Source organism: Astyanax mexicanus, chromosome 18 (genome assembly GCF_023375975.1).
Source record: "Astyanax mexicanus isolate ESR-SI-001 chromosome 18, AstMex3_surface, whole genome shotgun sequence".
Taxonomy (NCBI): Eukaryota; Metazoa; Chordata; class Actinopteri; order Characiformes; family Acestrorhamphidae; genus Astyanax; species Astyanax mexicanus.
Window position 1 is genome coordinate 14,380,106 of NC_064425.1, and position 23,763 is coordinate 14,403,868.

The 23,763-nt window shown below is 38.1% G+C and overlaps 1 protein-coding gene across 1 annotated transcript in view; it reads left to right on the forward strand.

The window, feature by feature from the left end:
• The window catches only part of rpa1 (replication protein A1), a 41,082-nt gene that overhangs the window by 14,958 nt on the left and 2,361 nt on the right, over nucleotides 1-23,763 (forward strand). The window contains exons 13-16 of the mRNA XM_022670536.2: nucleotides 11,105-11,234; nucleotides 21,133-21,309; nucleotides 22,163-22,270; nucleotides 22,660-22,746. Of these exons, the coding sequence (XP_022526257.2) occupies nucleotides 11,105-11,234; nucleotides 21,133-21,309; nucleotides 22,163-22,270; nucleotides 22,660-22,746 (502 nt within the window). The remainder of the gene's footprint in view (nucleotides 1-11,104; nucleotides 11,235-21,132; nucleotides 21,310-22,162; nucleotides 22,271-22,659; nucleotides 22,747-23,763) is intronic.

A 23,763-nucleotide genomic window follows, 5' to 3' on the forward strand; every position in this document is an offset into this window, starting at 1 on the left:
GAGAAATTGCTGAAAGAACAAAAAAGATGCAGAGCTTTCAGACCTTAAAATAATACAAAGAAAACAAGTTCATATTCATAAAGTTTTAAGAGTTCAGAAATCAATATTTGTTGGAATAACCCTGGTTTTTAATCACGGTTTTCATGCATCTTGACATGATCTCCTCCACCAGTCTTACACACTGCTTTTGGATAACTTTATGCCACTCCTGGTGCAAAAATCCAAGTAGTTCAGCTTGGTTTGATGGCTTGTGATCATTCATCTTCCTCTTGATTATATTCCAGAGGTTTTCTATTTGGTAAAATCAAAGAACTCATCTTTTTTAGGTGGTCTCTTATTTTTTTCCAGAGCTGTATGTGTTTTTTTGCCAGGCAACATAAGAAAATATGAGAATTAGCATATAAAAGCCTGAAAAAAAAGAATCCTTTGTTAGCATTAGCAAACTCTTACATTTATAAATGAACAAAAAAATGTTTTATAATAAAAATAGAAATAGAATTTTGTTTAGGATGAGTAAAAGCTGGTTCATGTCTTTTGTAATGCAGGAACGCCACACAGTGCACAGACATAGTGACATAATTATGATAATTATGGACAAAATGAGCGGGAGCGGAGTCATTTTGAGAGGAGGCTTCACTTAAATTAAAAATGATGAGTTCAGTCGATGTGGTGATTCATATATGTGCCTTAATCTAGGGCTGGGGCGACGCGTCGACATAATCGACGTCATCGATTACAAAAATACATCGATTTGCATAACGTGCGTCGGCGCGTCGTAAACATGGCGGCGCCTGTGGAGAGCATTAGAGGTTAGATCGGGCCCAAAAATTCCAACTGGCTGTTTTCGGGCTGTTTTAATGAGCGAAATATGATCAGAATTATGTTAATTAACACGGTAACATAGAAGCATAGAACTATTATTTAATTAAAATGATTTTTAAGAACAGCTAAACACAGTTCTGCAAGTCAAACGCGGAGGAGTTCACGTGCGAGAGACACAGAGAGAGAGACACAGAGAGAGAGAGAGAGAGAGAGAGAGCTACTCACAGGTGAAGGTTCTCTTTGATCTCCTCGTGCTCATATTCTAGTCCCATTCATAATTCTGCAGCTCCCTCAGTGTTTTCTGCCGTATTTTGCGGCTAGCGCGAGCACTTACAACCGACACCGCGGACCGCGGGGTGCCGCCGCGTTTGTGCCGAATCCGACTCTCTGCTGAATCTGACTCCCGCTTCGCGGACAGAATCGGCACAACACCTGCGCTGTAGAACTGCGGTAGTGAAAACAGCGCTTATAAATAAATTAGTTTAGTTTCACTTTCAGTTTTCGTTATTTTTTTTTTAAATAAAAATATAATTAAAAAACAGACGCCTACATCTCGGACTATTTTCTGGAGCCCGGGTCGGATTTACGGGCGGGCCTCGGGTCATGTCGGGTTCGGGCAGAGAATCTAAGCTCTAGAGAGCTTGGACTCCGGAGAGCAATCTCCAGCTACAAAAAAACGCCAGCGGGCATCTAAAGTTTGGGAGCATTTCACGCAAAAGGGCAACAATGTGGTCCTCTGCCATATGTGCAAAATGAGCACTTGAAGCGCAAACATCCAGGAGCACTATGTCAACAGAGTCACACAGTAAGTTACCGTTTACATCAGGGTCTCCGCGGGTGTCCTTAAAAAGACTTAAGGCTGTCTACCAAAGGTTTTAAACCTGCCACAGGCAGAAATTATACATTTTTGGTTTATATTTGTGCATGGCATTTCGCAGTTTCCAGAAACAGTAGCATTATTCATAAGTTCAGCTAGCGCCGTCAGCGCTGCGGTGTCACACCGTTTTCTGTCACCGTCGGAATTTTGTGACCAGTGCTCACGGTTATGAGCGTTCATTGGCAAAACGGAAGCTTTCTATACCTACACCTTACCCTCAGCCCTAAACTGAACCGTTTTGGCCAGTCGGGGTAAACATTAGAAACGAACACGTTTCGAATCGGCCAGTGCACCGGTCTGCTGAGAACTACTTGCCAGTGGTCACAAAATCTAGCGGTCACAGAAAACAGTGCAACACACGGTTGTGGTGTATGGGAGCTTATCCATTTTTAGCGTTATAGATCTAAACAACGTGCTGTACATGTAAGTGATTATAAGTGTGGGGTTTGGTTTAGTAGGCTTGTGTTGTTGTTGTTGTTGTTGTTATTATATATAAATATAGTAATTTATCGTTTGCTTTAAAACGTAAAATAATTATTTAAATATGTTTCTCAATGAATAGATTAGTCGACTAATCGAAAAAAATAATCGTTAGAATAATCGTTTAAAAAATAATCGTTAGGGACAGCCCTACCTTAATCGCTCATTAATTGAGTTCAAGCAGCTGTTTTTTCTGTCTGTGAATTCGCGTCCTTTTAATAGATCTACAGTTGCCTTCTATCCAGCTCCTGTGGTGTTTGACTATTTATTTATTTATTAATTTAATTCATTAATTTTACATATGATGTTTAGGCAACAGACTGTTCAGGACATGGACATTTTGTAAGCCTAATAGGAAAAGGCAATAAATATATATTTTATATTTATTACACTACAAAGAACTAAGACTCTTTAATGGGTCATTCAAAAAGAGTGTCAAAATATGTAGTCACCAGAAATAGTGATGCAAGAGAGGTATAAATATGGAGCAATACTCGGTATGGTCCGACACACACTGCATCTACAGTGGGTACAAACCAGCTTTAAGGATCTAGGAACCTCTTGTAGAATAGTCAAGCATGACATTGTCATGTAATATCATGTTAATAAAGCATTTTATTTATTTATGCTTTTATTTATTTATTGTTTATTGCATTTTTTAGGGGGTACTGTTATCGTACAAGGGGTATAAATTCAAGCTCATACAACCCACCTCTACTGCATAATCAAGGACTGCGAAACCCTTGTGCTGTCCCTTTTCAGTATTCATCCCTCACTTCTGTGTATTCACAAATAAATGCAGCCTTTGGTGTGCTGGGGTGTTACCTGGGAGTGTCTAAGTAGCTGCTGCCAGCATTGCACTTTGTAAATTGTCTTTATAGATGAAGCTTCTGGAGACCCCAGGGGGAATAAGTGAATTTCTCAGACTGTGGTGGAGCGATCTGAAACGTTCTAATATGATTCATTTTGACAGAGCCTTAATATTAGAATTGTATGGGGCAGAACAGTGGTGAATCATCCCTTTTAAATCCTTGACTCTTCCGCTGAACTGCTTTAGAGCCACTGCTTCTTTCATTTATTTCATGTTTTATTTTTCGGGAGGACTCCTAGGATAGGTAGAATGTATGATTTTATGGAAATTAATTTAATTTAATAAAATGAATGATATATCAGTAACAGTTTGTTTGTTTACTCAATGATTATAGTCTTTAAAAAAGCAAGCCACATAATAACAAAAAGGTGGCTAGACTTCTCCTTTTACTCACAACTATATGGTGTGATTGACTAGACATATCAGTAAAACACATTTTTTAACAATATATTGTCCCATAAATAATTGTGCCTAACATTTACATTTATGGCTCACTGGGCAAGGTTGGGATCTAGGTGTTGATGTGCTTGATATCTTTACTTCCCAACAATTTGGATCCTGGTGTTTGGGGAAATAAGCTGAACACTTTAAATGAAAGTTTTTGAGTATCCTAAGTAGTGCTGGGCGATTATTATAACTTTTTACAAAAAAAAAAAAAAAAAAAAATTTCCCCTCCTTACCAAAAATTAAACTACAGATGATGTATACAATCTGTTTGGTGTTCAGACACTTTGGGTTAAGTCGACTCATTGAGTAAATCAATGATCTTTTTTTTTCAAGCCCATGCGTTCCTATTACACACTGACCTTGTGTCTACACAGCCTCGGAGAATCTCACACACACGGACAATGGAGTTATACTTTAGAACGCGGGTTTGGGACTAAAAATTAAGAAATAAAGCACAAAATGAGTCACAGAAATAAACTTTAAAGGGAGTGATTATTATTATTTTCCACAGTTAATTACAGATCCTTATCGGAGAGTAAAGATGCTGCAGTTTTTAGAAACAGTAGGATTTATTTCTAGCTAAATATAAGCTTTATCCCACTGGGTGTTTTTGTCGAAAGTGCTGAAAGAGTGCTGGAACTTTTTTTGGTACGAGCTCAGTCCATTGACTAACTGGAATAGTTAGAAAATATGTGCTCGTTGTTCTGTGGGGTAAGATGGATAAACACTTCAGAAAATGAGTAGCATTTACGGATATTTTAGATTAAACAGATAAAATGTCTGGATGTAAAATTGTGATTACTTGCATTAAAACTGTAATTCGAATTAACCCAATAAATCGTGAAAAGCACCCAACACTAATCCATTTTTTTAGCCTAGCTATGTGTGTGAACTTTAATTTTGATTTCACAATTTCTTTTGTTTATTGAGCTCAATGGGATGTGAATGAACATGTGAGGGTTAGGATGGGGGGGCTAACAACTGTCATCCATGAGGTGTGAGCGAGCATCCTTCAGTAGCCCAGTAGCCTTCTCTCTAGGTTGTTCAGAGGTCTGAGCTCTTGCCTTGGCTGTTTTTAATGCCAGGGCCTATGAATGGTCGGTGAGTGGTATTAATTAGGCTTTTGGAACTTAAGTGAAGGGGTTGGCTTTTTGTTTCAGTCCTGTGGTCGAGAGGAAGAAGGAAGAAGAGCTATCCTTTCTGCTGTGCTGTCTTCACATGGTGGGGCAGGGATAATGAGCTATTAAATGTTAGCCAGTTGCACAGTGCATGACTGGCTAGCCTGTCTCCTGAAGACTCTGAGGCTTCCTTTAGGCCCCACCATCAATTAGCAGTGCAGGAGTAACGCAGTCTTAACCTCAGCACTGTGGAGCCTCACTGAGGCCCGTTGCTGATCGATAGCTCATCTTTTGCTTTCTATATTCGGTGCATTGACCCATTCTCCAGGGCACTATGCAATTTGCAATGTGGGAAGTAATAGCTATTCTTAACTCTGTATGTGTTGAGTGTATATTCCATTTACCTGGAAGATTAAGTTTCTTAATGAAAGTGTATGGTTTTAATCACTGCGAGATTTGGAGACTGCAAACTCTTGGGTCTTCTAAGTTCATTCTGGGCTAGAACACTCTCTTACAATTCTCTGCGTTGAGCTGAGGGCTCAACATGCATTTATTCTTGCACTCATTAATTATATTTTCAGCTGTTCTTAAATTATATTTGTCATTTTCGAATTATGACTAACAATTTGCCAATTTTAAGACTGCAATGATTAGTTGACATAATAAACATTGTAGATTTTAAAAGTTGTCTCAGAATTTCAATGTTGACACATCATTAAGTTGCCACTCCCATCGCACTACACAAAGTTCTTGGTCTATTTGGTCTACTGACAAGTTTTCTGGATAAATATCACTGTCAGACTAATCATTACAAACAACTCATTGTAATTATTAATTGTTTGCAGAGTATAAGGTTATTTCCAATTAGAGATGGCTGTTATGGCCCTTAAATAATATCACTATATTTATGGCATTTTTGCGAGAACGATATTCTTGGCGATATGACAAAACATTGAATTAAAAAAATATATATTTCAAGAATACACTACTGCAACAAAATGAAAATAAAATTTAATTATTGCATACGATATGATGTATCGTTTAAGCAGTCATTGTGATGTGCGCAATAGTCAAATCACAGGACGTACAATGTCTCACTTAGTGGTAGGGCTAACTAAGAGGGGGAGGGGGCAGGGCTGACGTTATGGTGACGTTATGGACCCTGCATTGTTTAATATCGCAATATATATTTTGAAAAAAGAAAATTTGCAATGTACTTTTTTTTTCTTTCAAATATCGTGCAGCCCTCCCCCTAACCGAGGCATTAAAAATGCATGAATTTTATCACATTTGTAACAGAAAACAGTGATCTAGAATGTCATGACACTAATAATGCACTCCAAATATCTCCATATATCCAGGATTAAACTAAAATAAATGATACTGTACAGATATAATCTGTCTCTAGTAGATATATATTGGGAAATAAGAACATTTACTAAAAACAGCAAAAAAGTAGTACCCTGATGTGATTATTAGGGGTTGGTTATATAGCACAATATTTCGGGGTGTAATATTGTTCACGTTATTCAAAAATGTTGGCGATATTATTACGCAAGATACAATATGGCACACCCCTATTTCTATCATGTTTTTCCATCAAGCTGTTTTTGGTCTTTAGGTCTTTACATCAGCAAGTTTTTGGGGTTTTTTGCTTGTAAAGTACATTTCTGATCAAATATGATGTAAATCATGCATTTAAACTCAATCCTTGCCCTCATGATGCAGAGATTGAGGCCGTTTTAGACTTAACTGTTGACAAATCAACTGCAAAAATAATACAAACTGACTTTTCAAACTACTAAATTAATTGTTGTTTGTGGCACTAGTTTAAAATCACATCATAAATTTAACATTTTTGTTAGACCTTTCCTCAAGAACAAATTTAAGAACATCCTTAGGAAGGTATTTGTGAATGAGGCTCATCGTTTATGTTCAGTGTACGGAGTTATGGCTCTTTTGAAAACCTTACAGTAAATTTTTCCTCATTGTGTTGCAGGGAGAGCATATGAAATGTACAGTTTCAGACTGTCTCTTAAAACAAAGGAGGATTTGCATAAAATTTGGCTTTGCTCAGAGCATTAAGTTGGAGCTCTGTGGTGCCTCTATAATATCTGCTTTAAGTAAGTGTTTAATAATTAATGCCTGATTCATTTTGTGAGTGATTAAAACATTCTTTATGTGTTTAATGTTTTATATTTTCTCATTAACTGACTCTCTTATCCAATGGAGAGAATGATTTGCCTTTCTGCTTAGTCTATTAGACTGTTTGCTGAATTATTTCTGTTTTGGAAATACTGAGGAGATTCTGCTTTTACGTATACAGAGCTGTCAAAAGACATCAAGCAATGTCTCTTAGATGTAATGGAACTACCTTGGGGTTAATCTGTGTACGTCAGCGTTTCATATCTCTCTCTCTTTTGCTAGTGAGAAGGGTTCAGTTTGGGTTGTCAGGCCTGCGTTATAGGGAATTTATGATTGCCCTGAAAATTGGTGCATAAAATGCTGCTATTGCGAGGCCACTGTTGACCATTAGATGGCATTGCAGGTTTGGTGGACTTTTTGCACTTCTTCTAATGCCAGTGATTCTTTCTGTCCTGCATCTTTCTGCTTCAGCTCATCTGTGCATCAGTCTGTCCATCAGTCTGTTTGTGTATCTGCTAACATAATGAGCATAAGCATATGTCCATTGCCAATTACTCTGACTAAAAGAAGTGACCTGTGCCAAATATCTATTTAGCTTAGGAAACTTTCTATGTTTTTATAATGGGGAAACTTGCACAAAATAAGGATTTTTTTTTTTTTTGCTTTGTTTTGGTTACATTTCCATTTTTGTAATTAGCTTTTTAAAGACTTGAGCTGAACTGTAGTCACTTTTAAAAATGCACAAACGTTTTCACCCAGTAGACATCTACTTACTGTCTGTTCCACTTAAGATTGAACGAATATTTCTTTGTTGAGCACCATTTTTGTGTTATGTTAGGGCTGTGAGATTTAATCAATTAATTTGATTAATCAAGTAACTGTTTAATTTGATTTTCAAAATGGATTAATTGAGATTATTATAAAGATTATTATAAATTTGAGCTTCTCTCAGATACCTGCGAATAACTTTCTAATGGGACAGGCAGGTGTTTTCATATTTTCTACTTTCTCTTAACTGAAATATAATAAGGTAATTTCTGCACCTTGTTCAATATAAAAGTTGCTTGTAATGTTGAATGTTTGTTGCTAGTCAAGGAAAAATGAGTAAATTAAACCTTTTTTTGTACTGGTTTCTTATAAGTTGTATTATGCTTTTATGATTTTGACTCCCTTAAAAAAAATTTAAATGAAACAATATTTTGCATATTTGAATGGTGCAGTAATTTTTGGCACATCTGTTAATAAAAAAGAATAAATCAGAATAAATTCAGATTTGTACCAAATACAAAAAATCAGTTGTTTGTTTTAAAATATTTTTATTATTATTTTTAAATATTATTATTATTATTATTATTATTATTATTATTATTATTATTATTATTTATAGTATTGCTGTGTTACGTACATGGTTACATTTTTTTGTGTTTTGTATAGATAATAATTTATGCTTCTTCATTTAATACACAAGGGAGATAGTAGCAGCAATATATCATTTCCCAATGGAGGCGTTTAGTCAATATTCAATCATGCAAATGTTTAATTCAGTCTAAGTTAACAGTTCAGTGTGGATCTTTTAACATTAAGAAATTGCCAATCAAAAATATAAACCTTTATTTGAGGTGATTGCTAATTTGCATAGCAAGCAATTTTTACATTGTTCCTTGCTAGCAGTAAGTAGCTAGCATGTATTTGTCAGCATGACATGTTAAACTGATGGCTTGAAGGGTTTTTTCCCCTCTATTCCTCCCCTCCCTTTGCTTCCCTACACAAAATAAACACTTTTTCACTAGCTGACTATGCTGACTCTTCACATGCTCATAACTACATAGCCCTTTCATCTTGTGTGTGTACCTAAGAGTACAAAATCAACTTGTTAGGAATTAATTACCTTTGTCGTCTCCATGCACAGCAAACATTAATCATGATGCTTGCAAGTTATTGGTATTGTTCTGCAGCAAGGATTTTGGGAGACTAGCGCGTCTAGCAGAGGAGGATAATCTGTGTTTTTTTTTTTTTTTTTTAACTAATTGCAAAACACTTATTCAAACCTTTATTCATAGAACAAAGTCAAAAGACAAAATTTTAGATGGAGCATCTTACATTTAGCGATATAACGAAAGGTTAATTATGTTCAGTCTTTGTGCTCTTTATTCTTCAGCATTTTACAGCAAATTTCCCACAATATGTCCTAACTGAGAACCACTTAGGTGTTATCACAACTTTAAGTTGTTTGGTGTTAAGTTTTAGGGCTGTGATGATGCATGTGTTTTTACCAAACCATCTCTCTTGTGCTGCTGCATGTACAGCTCTGGCTGAAATAACAACAACAAAAACTAAAAGATGCAGAGCTTTCAGACCTCAAATAATGCAAAGAAAACATGTTCATATTCATAAAGTTCAGAAATCAATATTTGGTGAAATAACCCTGGTTTTTAATTACAGTTTTCTTACACACTGCTTTTAGAGAAAACTATGCCACTCCTGGTGCATAAATTCAAGTAGTTTAGCTTGGTGAGATTTGATGGCTTGTGATCATCCATTTTCCTCTATATTGTATTCCAGATGTTTTCAAATTGGTAAAATCAAAGAAACTCATACTTTTTAAGCGGTCTCTTATTTTTTCCCCCTCAGACTTGTAGATAGTTTTACTATTTAATCTGTATCTCTCAAGCCTGAAAACTAACAAGAATTTCACTGATATTCTGGCTTTTAATTTTTAATTTGATTCATGAAATCATGGTGGATTGGACTTAAATTGTGTACCAACACATTCTCTAAATCTTTATGCATTTGCCTGCTCTGCTCTAGTGTCATGTCCCCTTGGTGCATATCAGTTCTACACATTTTTTGGATGGCGGTTGCTTTTGAGGGCGGAGTGCAACCACATCTTTTTACAAAAAGCTTATTCTGCTGCCTCTTAACACTTGTGATTCCAGTGAATCCCACAAAGGATATAGAGCTTATGGTGGGTGTGTCATGTGTCCTACTTTTAAAATGGTATTCTTCTTATCGTGGCTGTGCTGTGTTCCTTTATTTTTTTTTCTCTGCCCTTCCTACAGTTGGTTCTGTCATGTGTCCTGTCGTAACAGTATTCCTGTCTTTTGTTGTACGTTTCCCTTTGACATGTGACGGTCTGTTCCATGCCCAATCTCTGCTTCCCGCTTGTTGTCTCATCCATTCTGTTCTGCTCACTTCAGACATGCTGCACTGAGTCCTTGCCTGCCTGTCAGTTCACCCCTTCGAAAGCGAACGCCAGCTCCAATTTGTCCCTATGCTGTTCTCCTATCGTCCTCCTGCTTTGTGCTAGGGCCCTGCTTATTCTTCTGTACATACAGCTCAGTCAGCTATTTCTTCTGTGTGCTTTGGGTCCTGCAGTTTGATTCAGGGATATTGTTTGGGTTTTTGTAGGTTGTGCAGGTGTCTAATGGCTATAACTGATACATCTGCTCTCGATGGTTTTTACGCCCTTTTCTTTAACCTCGTCTGTAATTGTGACCCAGGAGGCGTCTGTTTCAAACCAGCTCTTGGCCATTCATTTCCTTTATATTAGTAAAGGTTGCGCTGTGTGTGGTACTCTTTTAATCAGCCAACTTCCGATTAATTTTCACTTAATTATGTACACTATATTTAGTCCATTACTCATACACAAATGAACAAAGTGGAGCAAAACACAAGAAAGAGTAGAGCTAAGGGACCATCTGCCAAGCTTGAGAATTAAACCCATTTTTCAGTGGGAGCTAAAATTGGCAGGACCCTGAATGCCAGGGCTACACGGTTCCTTATTAATGGGGATCTTTTCAATTAGTCATGCCTCCCAGAACAAGCCTCGAACCCCTGTATTTACCACCTCATCTCACCCGCAGGACTGCAGCCCTCCAGCCTATAGATTTGAATGCTGTATCGATCCTTCGCACACTGCGTTTCAAGCTGAATGGGTTTTGTTTCTCCCTCTCTCAATTTCCCTCCCTCCTGCCTTCCTCATAGCCACTCTGGAGCACCCCCAAGCGCTCAGTGAAAATGGGTTTCTGATTTCACCATCACAACCCTGACCCCATCTCACTCAACTGTCCCTGTGCTGTTGATTCGTTTCACAAGTAGCATCGCTGCTGTTTTTAGCCATCGTATCCTGCGAGAGCCGCATCACTCTTTTCTTTCTTTCTTTATTTATTTTTTCTGCCTTTTCTTCATATGCTGTCTCCCTGGTTGCACAGTTAAGATATCAGGCCTTTAGTAGAGTAAATCAATAAGCTTATATATATATATATATATATATATATATATATATATATATATATATATATATATATTCTGAATTCTTACTGGAATGTGTTTACATGTTGGCAGGTATGATAAAGAAGGCCATGCCCTTGATGGCCAGTCCATGACCGAGATGAGGGGAGGTGGAGGCGGTGGGCCTACCAACTGGAAGACCCTGGCTGATGTTAAAAATGAGCACCTGGGCCATGGAGACAAGGTAAGTGTCTTGTTTTGTCTTGTATTGGGGTTTTCTTTAAACAACCAAGTGGAAATTGAGCATGCATAAGCATTCTGCTGTGTTCTGTTTACATTGGAAGGCAGAAAATGTGCTTTAGAGTTTAATACAACCAAATTGACAGATATTTGCCATAGTTTTATGGTAAATAGAGCTTAAGTATGTTCTTATTTTGTCCCAGGTTACCTTTGTTTACATATAGTATTTTGCATTTTTTTTTCCCCCCACATCAAAAATCTAATTTTCAATTACATCATTTTTTTTTCTTTTTTTTTTTTTCCCTACAAAATTTGAGACTGCAGATAACACACAAACGGTTCAAAACTAGGTTTATCTGAAAAAAAAAAATAGACACAGAAATAACACACTAAACGAGTCACAAAATAAACTTTCACAGTTTCAAGGGAAGATTATTATTGTTTTCCATAGTTTATCACTGATCCTCACCGGAGAGCGATGACTGCAGTCGTAATCATGAAAATCACCCAGCACTAGTCCACATGCAGAGGTTGGACAGTACTGTGTCTGACTGATGAGCCACAAATACATAGAAATACTAATAAATAGGGATGCACCGATACACATATTTTCACTTCCGATCCGATTCCGAACTAAATTTGGATATCTGCCGATACCGATACTATTCCGATACCTCTGGTGACACTCTTGTTCTTTGAAATTATACCAGCCATTTGATGATAGACCATAGTATATTGAAACTGGAAGCACTTAAGTAGAAGTTGTACTAAACCTCAAAAAATAGCCCTTACATTTATGAGGACATACATTATCATCACCATTACTGTTAATAAACTACACTCAAGCAGGATTTCAAGTTGGCCTTCAATAATAAGGCTGTTTTTGTGTGGTCTACTCCTATACATACAGAAAACCGCAGTGTCTCTTTAACAGAGCGCTTTCTGCAGAGTGGGAAGTCTCTGAGAGAGAGTATCTGTGTTCAAGCAGCCCCACCCCCCCCTTTCATCTGGCTGAACTCGACCCCTGATTGTCTGACAGACCTCATTTGCATACCATCACGTGCAGTAGAGTGTGCTCTGTAAGCAGACACCGGACACTCTGCAGAGCGTCGAATAAAACGCTTTTAATAAGGAGTTAAAGTTCATATTAATTTCTATCTGCCTGAAGTGATTTCAAGCACTGAGTGGATATAAATGGGGATTATAGGAGACTGGATTGATGGATTCTCTTAAGTTTGGACGCGTTTTGAAGGTAAGATTTTGGGGGACGCGGTGGTGGGGGTGTGTGTGGTGTGACCTGAGGTAACCCCAGGACTGTAAACATGCGCTCCGACGCGCTCTTTTAGCTATAATTCAGTAACCGTACATCATACAGTAAAACGGAGCAGCCAGAAGGTTCGAATGGTGTATAACCGCATTTGATCCAATATGGACGTACGATAAACGCAAATATGAAAATTATTAATAATATCTTTATGAAACTAGGCATATTTCGCCCTAAATGTTTATTTTCTGAAAGGAGATACTGCTAAATAGGCTAAATAACTGAAAAGCAGAGATTCTAAGCTTTAAAATGTTAGGAATCGGTTAACAATTGATTCAGGAGGATTTAATTTTGATTAAATTGCAAAAAAAAATGCCTCACCTGTCCTTGTATCGAGCGTCCACTAAAGTGGCAACAGCATAGAGTGGCTCACTTTCGATGTCGCTGAAACGCCGGTTCACAGCTTGGAGGAGCGTAGTTTTCATTGTTTTGATGCCGGTACTTGTGTTCTCAGCGAGCAGGCGTTGTAAAACTGTGACGGCTGGAATTACTTCGGCTGCAGTGGAGGTCGCAGAGCTGATTTTCCTGGTTAATTCCTCGAAGGGCTCCAGTACAGCCGCTGTTTTTTCAAGCAAAGCCCAGTCGTTGGCTGACAGTGTTGCTGGTAAGTTGTGGTGGGCAGCATAGGCACAGAGTGGTATGCTAAACGTACGCCTGCTAGCTTGTTGCAAACTATGGCATGGAATTCTTGAACGGAGGCGTGTTTGTGCATTACTCTGATCATTGAGATGACCCGTTTAGGAAATCCATTCCAGATCTTGCAGTAGCAAAGCAGCATACCAGGAACCATGCGCGGGGAATCTTTTCAGCAGAATGTGTGGAACGGAATCTTAACAGGGTGGATCGGAAATTTCCGATACGTGAATTAGGTTGATATCGGAACCCGATACCGATACTGGATCGGATCGGCCCCATCCCTACTAATAAACTGTATAATACTTCATTTACTTATTTATATGTGGTGACAACATTTAAAATTCTGAACTGGCTTTGGTGAAAGTAAGAAATCCAACCTTAGAATACTGCAATAATTACTGCTACGACAGCTTGATGCCTTGCACTATACCTTCTGTTGTGTCTGGTACACCAAAAGACAATGATCAATGACCTACTTTGGATTTCACATAGAAATCTGATATGGTCTGATAAAATCTGTTCTGTTGTGTAACCTTAACAAAGTCCCTGGACCTTTGGAAGAAAAATGTTCTTCACAGTGAGCAATGAGTTCTTCCCTGTAGGGAGTGTGTTTGATTGTATTTTTTTTTCTTGCCCACAAACTTTAGTTTTTCTCATCTGACCATGCAGTCCAGTTCTAATCAGTTTCAGGTGCCTACATCTGTGCTGTGCCAACAGCAGAAGCTGTTGCTTCAACATGCTTTCGCTGTCTGTTTTGATGGTGGTTTTTAAAATGTTTTTGAGGGCTGATGACCCCTGTGCGTAGCTGTCACTTATTTTATTTGGGTGTTTGGTTAGTATGCCCACTCACACTCTGGTAAAACAGGGAATTATTGATGCCCACTAAGTACTTCCTAAAATGTCAGTGTTTCCTCTAGGAAGTTAAAATTATCTTTCCCCTCCCCCTGCAGTGGCAGACAGGCCTACATACCTCTTAACTTAATGTTTGCTCGTATAATCTGTCTTTCTGTCTCTCCTCCCTTGTCATTCTTATTTCTATTCCTCTTTTAGGATTCCAAGAAAGAGGGTGACTGGGTTGGGCATAATCACATGTCTCCGCTTCCTGTAATTGTTGTTTGAAATGAAAAGATTTGTAATTGCAATTTAATGTCCTTTCAGGATATTCTGAAGCACCAGCAGTAAAATGTGTAATAAGTAATAAGTAAAATTAATAGCTGCTTAAATATTTTTGGGCTATTTATGCTCATATTTAAGGGTGCTGCTTATTCTCTAGGGAGCTGGCTCTGTGGTACTTTACTATGCCAGGAATTTTAGAAACACTTGTTTTGAATAAGGTTGGCACTGAGCTGCAGTCTGATCTATTCCTGCTCATTAATCACAGACACTAATGCCCTTCCAACCTGGCCCTCCGAATGTATACGCTTAAGAATTACTCACATCACTCATTTCTCGCAGAGATGGAGAGGACAGATTAGTTGGACTCAATTTATTGAGCTTGATAATTAAGAGATTATGCTTCAGATAAGCTGCATAATAAATCTGCTCTTGTCTACTGGATTTGTAGTCATGGCAATAAGAGTGCTGTATAGACAGTTCGACAGCGGCGGGTCCTTACCTTTTTTGTTTGTTATTGAATTGTTTTCAGTTTTGCTTATTTCTTCCAATTTAAAATAGCTGTCAGGATGATTTGCGGTTCGATTGTTCTTTGGGCTTGTGAAGTTTCTGTTATGCCTTTTTACAGATTTTATCTGGCAGACAGGTAACAAAAGCAACCTCACATCAATTTAAGATTTGAATATGCTTTTATTTATTTTAGTTTTCATCTCTTTCACATTGAAGACCTACTTTTCATCTGGATAGTTGAGTAAGCTGTTATCGGATATTCCAACAGTAGGATAAACTATTTTAATGAGATTCTCTACTGTCCAGGGAAGGTTTTTTTTTCTAGATTTTGAAGCATAGCTGTGGGGATTTGATTGTATTGAAAGTGAGTAAGGTCAGGATGTTGAATGATGTTAAATAATCACCACCTCACCTTGTCTCCAATTTCCCAAATCATTTGAAAGTATTGGATGAAGCACCATTATTCCAGAGAACATAGCTCCACTACTGTACAACACAATCATTTTAGGCCACACCTGGCATTAGGTGTGTGGGTAGAGGTGGGTGGGTAGCTAGGGTACTATGTAATGCATTGTGTCATCCACTGGAATCGCTAACCTTAACATTATAACTTTTTATAATTTTGTTTGGATTCTCTATTGAACACGAGTCAATATTTGTCAAACCAGTTGTGGCAAACATAGGTTTTAAGATAAGTTATCAGATTTGATAGCATCATTCCCAGCTCCGATCTTCTCACCTCAACTTATGAATACCCTCATTCATTTATACAGCATATGCCATTGTTTGTAACACTTGCCACTGCACTGACTAAATTTCTCATGAGCTTTTTGATCATTTCTATTACTAAACTAAAATTAGGTTTATATTTATATAAGGGGAGAAAAGTATCAAAGGTAATAGAGTATTGATAACAAAGCCGTATTGCTTTTGGCCTAAAGTTTCTCTTTCAGAAACACTGGTAGCAGTTGTCATTAACTGAATCCTTTAACTTATTTTCAAATAAGTATGTAGCCTCACATGCATATCTTATGTAAAAGGACAGTGCAAAATTCTAAAGGGAAAAATAGTGCAGAAGAACTTTACAGAGACACCTCGTTGGAATTTTCACTGATGTGGAAAAGGGACCCCTCACCAGCGCTATGAAACGCACTGTACAGGTCAGTCTGTTTGCCAGATTGAATGTGTTGGACCATTAGGTTTTAGGTTTTACGGTCCTGATGCACGGTTTGCATGTGCTCAGGTCTTTTGGCTTGTCATCCTCATTTGCCTCAAAGCTGAATTATGCCCAGACAGCACTCCTTTTTTTTCATCCAAGACTGAGAACCTGCTGCAGTTGCCATTTTAGGAATACACACTGCAGTATGAGCAAGTGTAGGTGAGGCATCCCCAGCTTGTGCAGGCTGTTATGAGTGGGAGCCTGTGTGTGTAAAACGAGCGTGTAAAAAAAAAACACTTGCTTGGATATAAATATTTTAAAAGTTAGTTTTTTTTTGTATTGATATTTTAAAAACAATAAGAAATGTAACTAAAGGAGTTTCACATCTGTACAACCCTGTAACATTATCCCTCCTACACCAAATGTTACAGCTGGCACAATACAAACTTCCTATATGCTTAGTAATCAATGAATCCATTCCATAAAAAAATCTTTTTAAACAAAAATTGATGCCAGAGAAATTTTGGAACCTTTTTTATTTTTAATTTATTCTACATCTTCGGCTATGGAACTGAATGAAACGTGTAATGATGTTGATGTTCGATAAGTGCTGTTCCCTAGTACATTTGTTTATATTGCTTATCAGGGATTGACACCAGATAACTAGCAATAGCTTTAAAAGGGATATGCAGGCTAGGCTAATGATAGTTCTGTAGTGATACAGCGATTTAGCTTGTGGACTCTCTCATGTCCCTGCTATTTAAAGGAGAACTCTGGTGTGAAATTGTCTTTGGGTGTAGTAAAACATGATAAAGAGTACTAACTTTTTTTTTGAATAGCCCTGTTCTCCCGCTGCTTTCCAAGATCCAGCAATTCTGTGCAGTTTGTCCAAACGGGCTAGAATGGGTTTTAATAGGGCATATTTTACCTGTGCAGATAAATCGCTTTTTACACTGATATCCAGGCTTAAAGTAGCTCCACACCTCATTGGTCAAATACGCAGAGCCCTGACATTGAAAACGAGGCAATAAGAACTTTAAAACTGCATAGGAAGTTTATTTAAAAAAAAAAAAACATTTTTTTGCACTAGAAACAGAGCTCTCAGTAGGTGGTCCTCATGCACTCATGGTCTCATTCGCATTCATAACAGTTAACTTCAGTTGTTTCTTTATTGATTTGAACATGAACATGTTTTCTGATTTATCGCTGCTTGTACTATTAATTGAATGAGTTTAATGTTTTATGTAGGAAGGAGACATCTGAATATGCAGGCAAAAGGAAATATGTACTGAGATGAGAGAATAGTGAATCAGGTGATCAGATAATTAAGATCACTATCTGCAGTTAGACATGCAGAAGAAGTACAGAAGAAACAAAATAAACCTTCCCAAGTTCATGTTGAGTGGAGGTGAGTGAAAAATATAGCACTGCTTTCATATATGTGAGATGTAAATTAATGAAGAAGGAATAAAAACACAAAAATCTATTATTGTACTATTATTGTAGGGTTTAAGGGGATATTTTAAATTTAGAATGACAAAGTCCCCTTACAAGCTGTGCTTTTTAATATATATACTTTATGTTTTTGTTCTCAGCCCCAATTTGGAAGCCAACAGGTCCATTTGACCATCACTTACTTCAAACGATGCAATTTTCTACTTTAAAAACAGATCTCACTCTTTCTTTCTGCACATTCCTCACTCTGCTGTGAATAACTTGCAGGCTGTTTAGGTGTCCCTCAGTGTGTGCAATGGTGCATTTATAGAGAACAAAAGCACTTCGGGCAAACCATTTCGCTAGCATTTGTGCAGCACAAAGCTGAATAGGCACAGGGGAAAAGCCTCAAGTCTGTTTCTTTGCTCCTGTGTGGCTTTGTTTTCTGCAGGGTTGGGAGCGTTTGACTGGCTGTTTTGTATCACAAGCATGTTTCACTTCACTCCTGGCATTGCAGTACACACTCACATTAACTCCTTCAGCTCTGGCTGGGATGAAGATCAATCTGTACTGCCTTTCAGCACAGGTTAAAATAGATAGCGGGGTACAGATAAATATGAGGCAGGACCCCTTTTTAGCTCAGGGTGAGATCACAAAGGATCCCTCTTTTTAGCTTAGGTTGAGTTGAGGATCAGGTAGAAACCTCCCTCAGCTCAGGTTGAGATAGGTGGAGATCAGTATGGACCCTCCTCAGCTCATGTTAAGAGAGATGGAGAATCAGGCTGAACCCTCCTTCAGCTCAGCTCACGTTGAGATAGATGGAGATCAGGCTGGACCCTCCTTCAGCTCAGCCCACATGAGAGAGATGGAGAATCAGGCTGGATCCTCTTTCAGCTGAGCTCATGTTGAGAGAGATTGAGGTCAGGCTGGACCCTCCTTTATCTTAGCTCATGTTGAGGAAGGTGAAGATCAGGCTGGACCCTCCTTCAGCTCAGCCCACGTTGAGAGAAGTGGAGATCAGTATGGACCCCCCTCAGCTCATGTTAAGAGAGATGGAGATCAGACATGACACTCATTTAGCTCAAGTTGAGAGAGATGGAGAATCAGGCTGTGGACCTTTCTTTAGCTCTGGTTTAGCTCATGTTGAGACGGAGAGCAGGCCCAGTCTGATCTTGGCATTGGCTTTGAAGCCATTGAAGGACCCTAAGCAGCCCCCCTCCCCTTTCTTTTCTTTTTTTCCCCTCTTTTGCTCTCTTATTCCCAGACTAACACTATATCTCTCTCAAACACAAATTTCAGCCTGCCCCTGTGCTCTCCTTTGCTCATTTGGCACAAAAGGTCAGGCCAATGAAAACACTCAGCTGGTCTGCTGTAATTAATTGTGCTTGTCACAATGTCCGTGTTCTAGTCTCCCTCTTCAACAATGCAGTGTCGGCCTTCTGACACTGACGCTAGCACTGGTTATGCCCTTTCGTTTTATGCCCTTTTAATTGTAATCTTTTTCTTAACCATTAGTAGTTGAGATAAGAGTATCTTCTTATGAGAATGGAGCAGTAGTTGCCTGAAAGGGTGCCCATTATAGCTAACGGTGATTGTAATATTTTTTTTCTTGCTTTTTCATCGCCTGGCCTCATTTTGCCGTAAAGTGAATGATAAGATAATTATAGAGGCATTCGCTTGATTAATTACTGCTTTTTGGAGAGGCTGAAATGTTCAGGGAGATATTTTCCCCCCACATGAAATGACTGTAATTTACAGAGAGGTTCTGTTTATTGAGTATCAAGCTTTTTTCGCCTCTTACCTCCTGCCACTGTCACTCGCTACTCCCTGGAGGCTTTACATTTATTTGAAGTGACACAGAATATCAATTCTGGCCCTTTGAGAAGTTAATTGGGGTCAAATTCCCAAAGCGTGGCAAGAGAATGGTCAGCAGTAAACCTGCTATGAGAGAAATCAATTATAGTCGCTTTTGTTTTTGTTTTCTTTGCTCATTTTCTTAAGATTTTGCCTAAAGGCCTTTGTGCACATTGTGGGCTGTACAGCAGTGATTTATTTATTTATTTGTATTTTTTTTTGTATGTGTGCGCATGCAGAATACACTGCTCCTTAAAGGTGAATTATACCTTTTCATCCCTGGCTTTTCATTCGAAAATCAATTTTACACCATAAATACGAGTCAAGACTTCCTGATTATGAAGCAGAGCTTTGTAAACAGGTTGAGGAGTGAAATGCAGTCTGAAATGAAGTCTACCTTGTATTCCTTTTTACAGAAATCCAAATTCAGCTGAACTCTCTCTCCCCCGAACAGCTATGGTCACTGCAGAGTTGTTCTCCAGCCCAGGCACCCACTTCTCTCACTATAGATAGAACAGGCTCTCCTCTTGTGAAGCTTGCTGAGTGAGCTTGCTGTTATGAGTGCAGTGTAAAACGGCATGCTGTCCTTAGCGAACTCACTTCCTCCATGGCCTTTTGTGCCTCCTGGGTGTAGTTGTTCTTTCCCTCGCTCTCTCTCTCTCCAGCACCCCTCCACCTCCAACCCTGTGGCTGTTTTCATTTATTCTGCAGCCACTTCTAGTTGGGGAAACAAAAGAGGAAACAGTAATTCAGCATTAGGCTTTTTCTTGACATGCTTATGTTTATGGATGCTCTGCTCTTTCATAAATATTCAGCTTAAACTGAATTAACAGGTTGCCTCAAGTTTACTTATATATATTTAAATATTTTGGAGGTTTTTAATAACTGAGCTTTTTATTTACTGTTTGAGTAATTGTCACCACTTCATGTTTTGGCTCACATATATTCAGAGGTCTTTCTTTATTCTTTATCACTCACTTTTCTCCGGAACTTCAAATCATGGCATCTGCATTGTTGGACATTTTTGTTGGTAGAGATGCGAGTATTGATTGATTGCTATGTATCTGTATCTGCTGCATGTTCAAATCATATGTTCCATATTTTGCAAGGTCAACAGGCCTGTAGTACCTCATTCCACCACTAGGTGTAACTAAGTTAAGCAAAGCTAAGCTAAGTAAACAAAACTGTAATTCTTAAAAAAAAAAAAAAATAATAATAATCATCTCAACAAAGGACTGAATGTTAATCTACACAGATTTCTCTCCTGAAATGTATTTATTTGGGTGAGTAAATTTGGGCGCTTCTGTTTATTTACAGTAAGCTTAGATTTCCAGACTTCCACTAAGGCTGGGTGCAGCAGCATTAGCACTAGCGACTAACTGCAAGCACTACCCGCTGTACTAGCTGTAAGCCAGCACAATATTAGCTAGCAGTTTGTCTCACATAGCGTATTTTAACACTGTTAACGGAGAAAGAGCTAGCGCGGTTAGCGAATTATGCTAGTACTGCTCCAGCCCTGGTGCTGGAGAACAAAACTGAAACTCCTTTAACGCTGGACTTGACTTTGAATTTATACATAAGGTGCACCAGATTATAAAGCACACTCACGAGTTTTGGGAAAATGAAAGAATTTTAAGTTTGCCTTATAGTGCAAAAAATATGGTAACTTAATAAAAAGAAACCAAAGTTAGGTTTCAACATTCAAGCCCTGTGTTCCTTAATTCCTACTGACTCTTGTAGACCGTTCACCTCCTACTTAATAGAAGGTCTTGCTTTTCATTCATCTGCTCCATTTTTAGGCTTTGAATGTGACTGTTATATTTTCTTTCCTTTTAATATATGTTCTCTCTCCCGCCCGTCTCCTCCACTCAGGCTGATTACTTCACTTGCATCGGCACTATTGTGTACATGAGGAAGGAGAACTGCCTGTACCAGGCCTGTCCTAGCAAAGACTGCAACAAGAAGGTGGTGGACCAGCAGAACGGCATGTTCCGCTGCGAGAAATGCGACAAAGAGTTCCCTGACTTCAAATACCGTCTCATGCTGTCTGTGAGTCCTTCACTCTCTCCCTGCCCCTTCTTAAACAATGTATTTCACTCGCCCTCGTCTCTCCTCCTCCTAAAGCTTCCTTAGCGTGGAGTCATGCTCTGTGTACTTTCATCCCTCCATTCCTTTTCTTTTTCCTCTGCTTCTTCCTCTTAGCCTTTCCTCACAACTCAGTCCTTCTGTTCTGCTATTCTGGTATTGCCTCAGTTACCCCAGTTTCCCCCTAAAATAGTCATTTGTGGAGTAGATTGGTATTCTCTGTGCAAGCCTGCCATGTGCTCTAAATATTTAATGGCTACTTTGGAACCATTTAAATGTAGCTTTTTGCAATTTTTCGATTTATTTTAAGTTGTTTTTAGTTAATTGCTCTCTCTTCCTTCCATGCTGCTGCTTATTTAGCAGAAATGTGCAGAAATGAACAAAACTTTTTTTTTTTTTTTTTTTTCCTCTCTCTCCCTATCCCCTGCTGCTAGTCTGTGGAATGATTATAAAAATAGGAACATTTAAAGTATTAAAATTAATTTACTCAGCCGGACCAGCTCCTCATCCTATTTTCCAGCCTTCCAGACATGTACATATATTATTCCATGTGTTCCTTGCCAGACAGCACATCGAGGTTCTTTATAACAATACAGTAAAGGCATATGTTTGCACCAAGCACAATGCAATAGCTTCTTGGCATGCTTCTCTTTGCATGATTCTCTCTGCCAAATCTGCTTTTTCAACAATACCTATATTCGGAGTCACTGCAATGAAATGCTTCATCAGACCGTAGAATCAGAAAATTAATGTTTTTGTTGCTGTCCATCCCAATTCGCTTATCATGCTTTCTCTCTCTCTCTCTCTCACTTCCCAGGCGAATATTGCAGATTTCGGTGACAACCAGTGGGTGACGTGCTTCCAAGATAGTGCTGAGACCCTCCTGGGCCAGAAAGCAGATTATATTGGCCAACTCAAGGAATCGGTAAGTCTTTCCTTTTAAACTCTCAAACTGTTTTTTTTTTTTTTTTTTTTTTTTTTTTTTTTTTCTCTTTTTCTTGTAGTGAAGTGTAAGATGTGACTCTCATTCTTTGGTACATGAAAGTGTTGCCTCAGGGACTGGCCATTGCAATAGAAGACCTTACAGAACAGAACATTTTGGGTGTTGTGTTTTTTTGGGTTTTTTTTTGTATTCCCCTTTCCCCTGTTCACTTGTGTCCCTGAGTGAGGTAACACAACCCAGAAGGATTTAAAGGGCCTCGTTTATTATGATTGGCTGACTGATTGTATTCGTTTAGTTTGAGACCTAGTTAAGTTTCAGACTCACTTTGTTTTACAATGAAATTTAATTTCTTCTTTTATACTGTTTCTCAGAATGAGGCTGCCTTTGATGAGGTCTTCCAGCACGCCAACTTCAACACTTTTGTCTTCCGCAATCGAGTGAAGCTGGAGACCTACAATGTGAGTACTGCCTTAATTGGGTCTTTTAACCAGAGAACTGAAGTTGTGAAGTTGCTCATTATTTTACAATATGTTCTTTTGAAATGCTGTGCTCTCTGCGGCTCTCTGTAGCCTATTTGTCACTTCATTCAAGTCTAAGAGCTGAAAGAAACTGCAAAAGTAAAAGAAGCCATCAGTTTTGAAATTTGATTCTGAGAAAATAATAATGCCTTTTTCTGGGAAGTGCGTCATTGTTAGAGTGTAAGTAATGTTTTCCCCTTAAAATAGGCTAATTTACTTTTTGTTATGTGACTAGAGCAAAGGGGTTTAAATTTCTTAGTCATTAGTTTGATTTTATGGGGCAGTTTTGAACTGGGAACAATCTCTCATTCTAATATCTGCTTCAGCACAAATGAAATATGGTCACTGTCATGCAAAAACCTTGTAACTCCAAAATAGGGCTGCAAGAAGCAACTAAACACATTTTTTTTGTTATTGAAATGACGGAAAAATTTTGGATTATATATGACTCAATTTCCAAAATCGTAGGTCAGTGTAGCTGGAAGTTGTTTTATACATTTCCTCATTAACAATTAAGGAAATAAATTGTTGATCTGATTGAAAAGATTTTTTTTTTCTCCTGTCAAAACTTAAAACATGTGCAAAGTAGCAGCGATTTAAAAAAAAAAAAAAAAAAACTACAATTTGGCTCAGCAGAAAGTTTTTTTTATTTATTTTTTTATTATTATTTTTTTTTTACTGCTATATTTGTGTGACTTATTTTTTTTTCTTTGAATTACTGATTTGTATTTCTGTTTTTTTTTTTTTATCTTACAGTAGGATTGGCATAATGCCTCTTTTTTGTTTGTTTTATTCATTTATCTGGTCAGTTTAGCCACGTTACAAGATTACATAGGGGCTATATCTAAAGATTTTTATTGTCCTTCAGGGAAATGTGCACTCATGTTTTAGTGGCTTGTCAATATCCACATACTCAGCCAGAGCGCACCAGGAGAAAGATTGTTCAATGACATAATA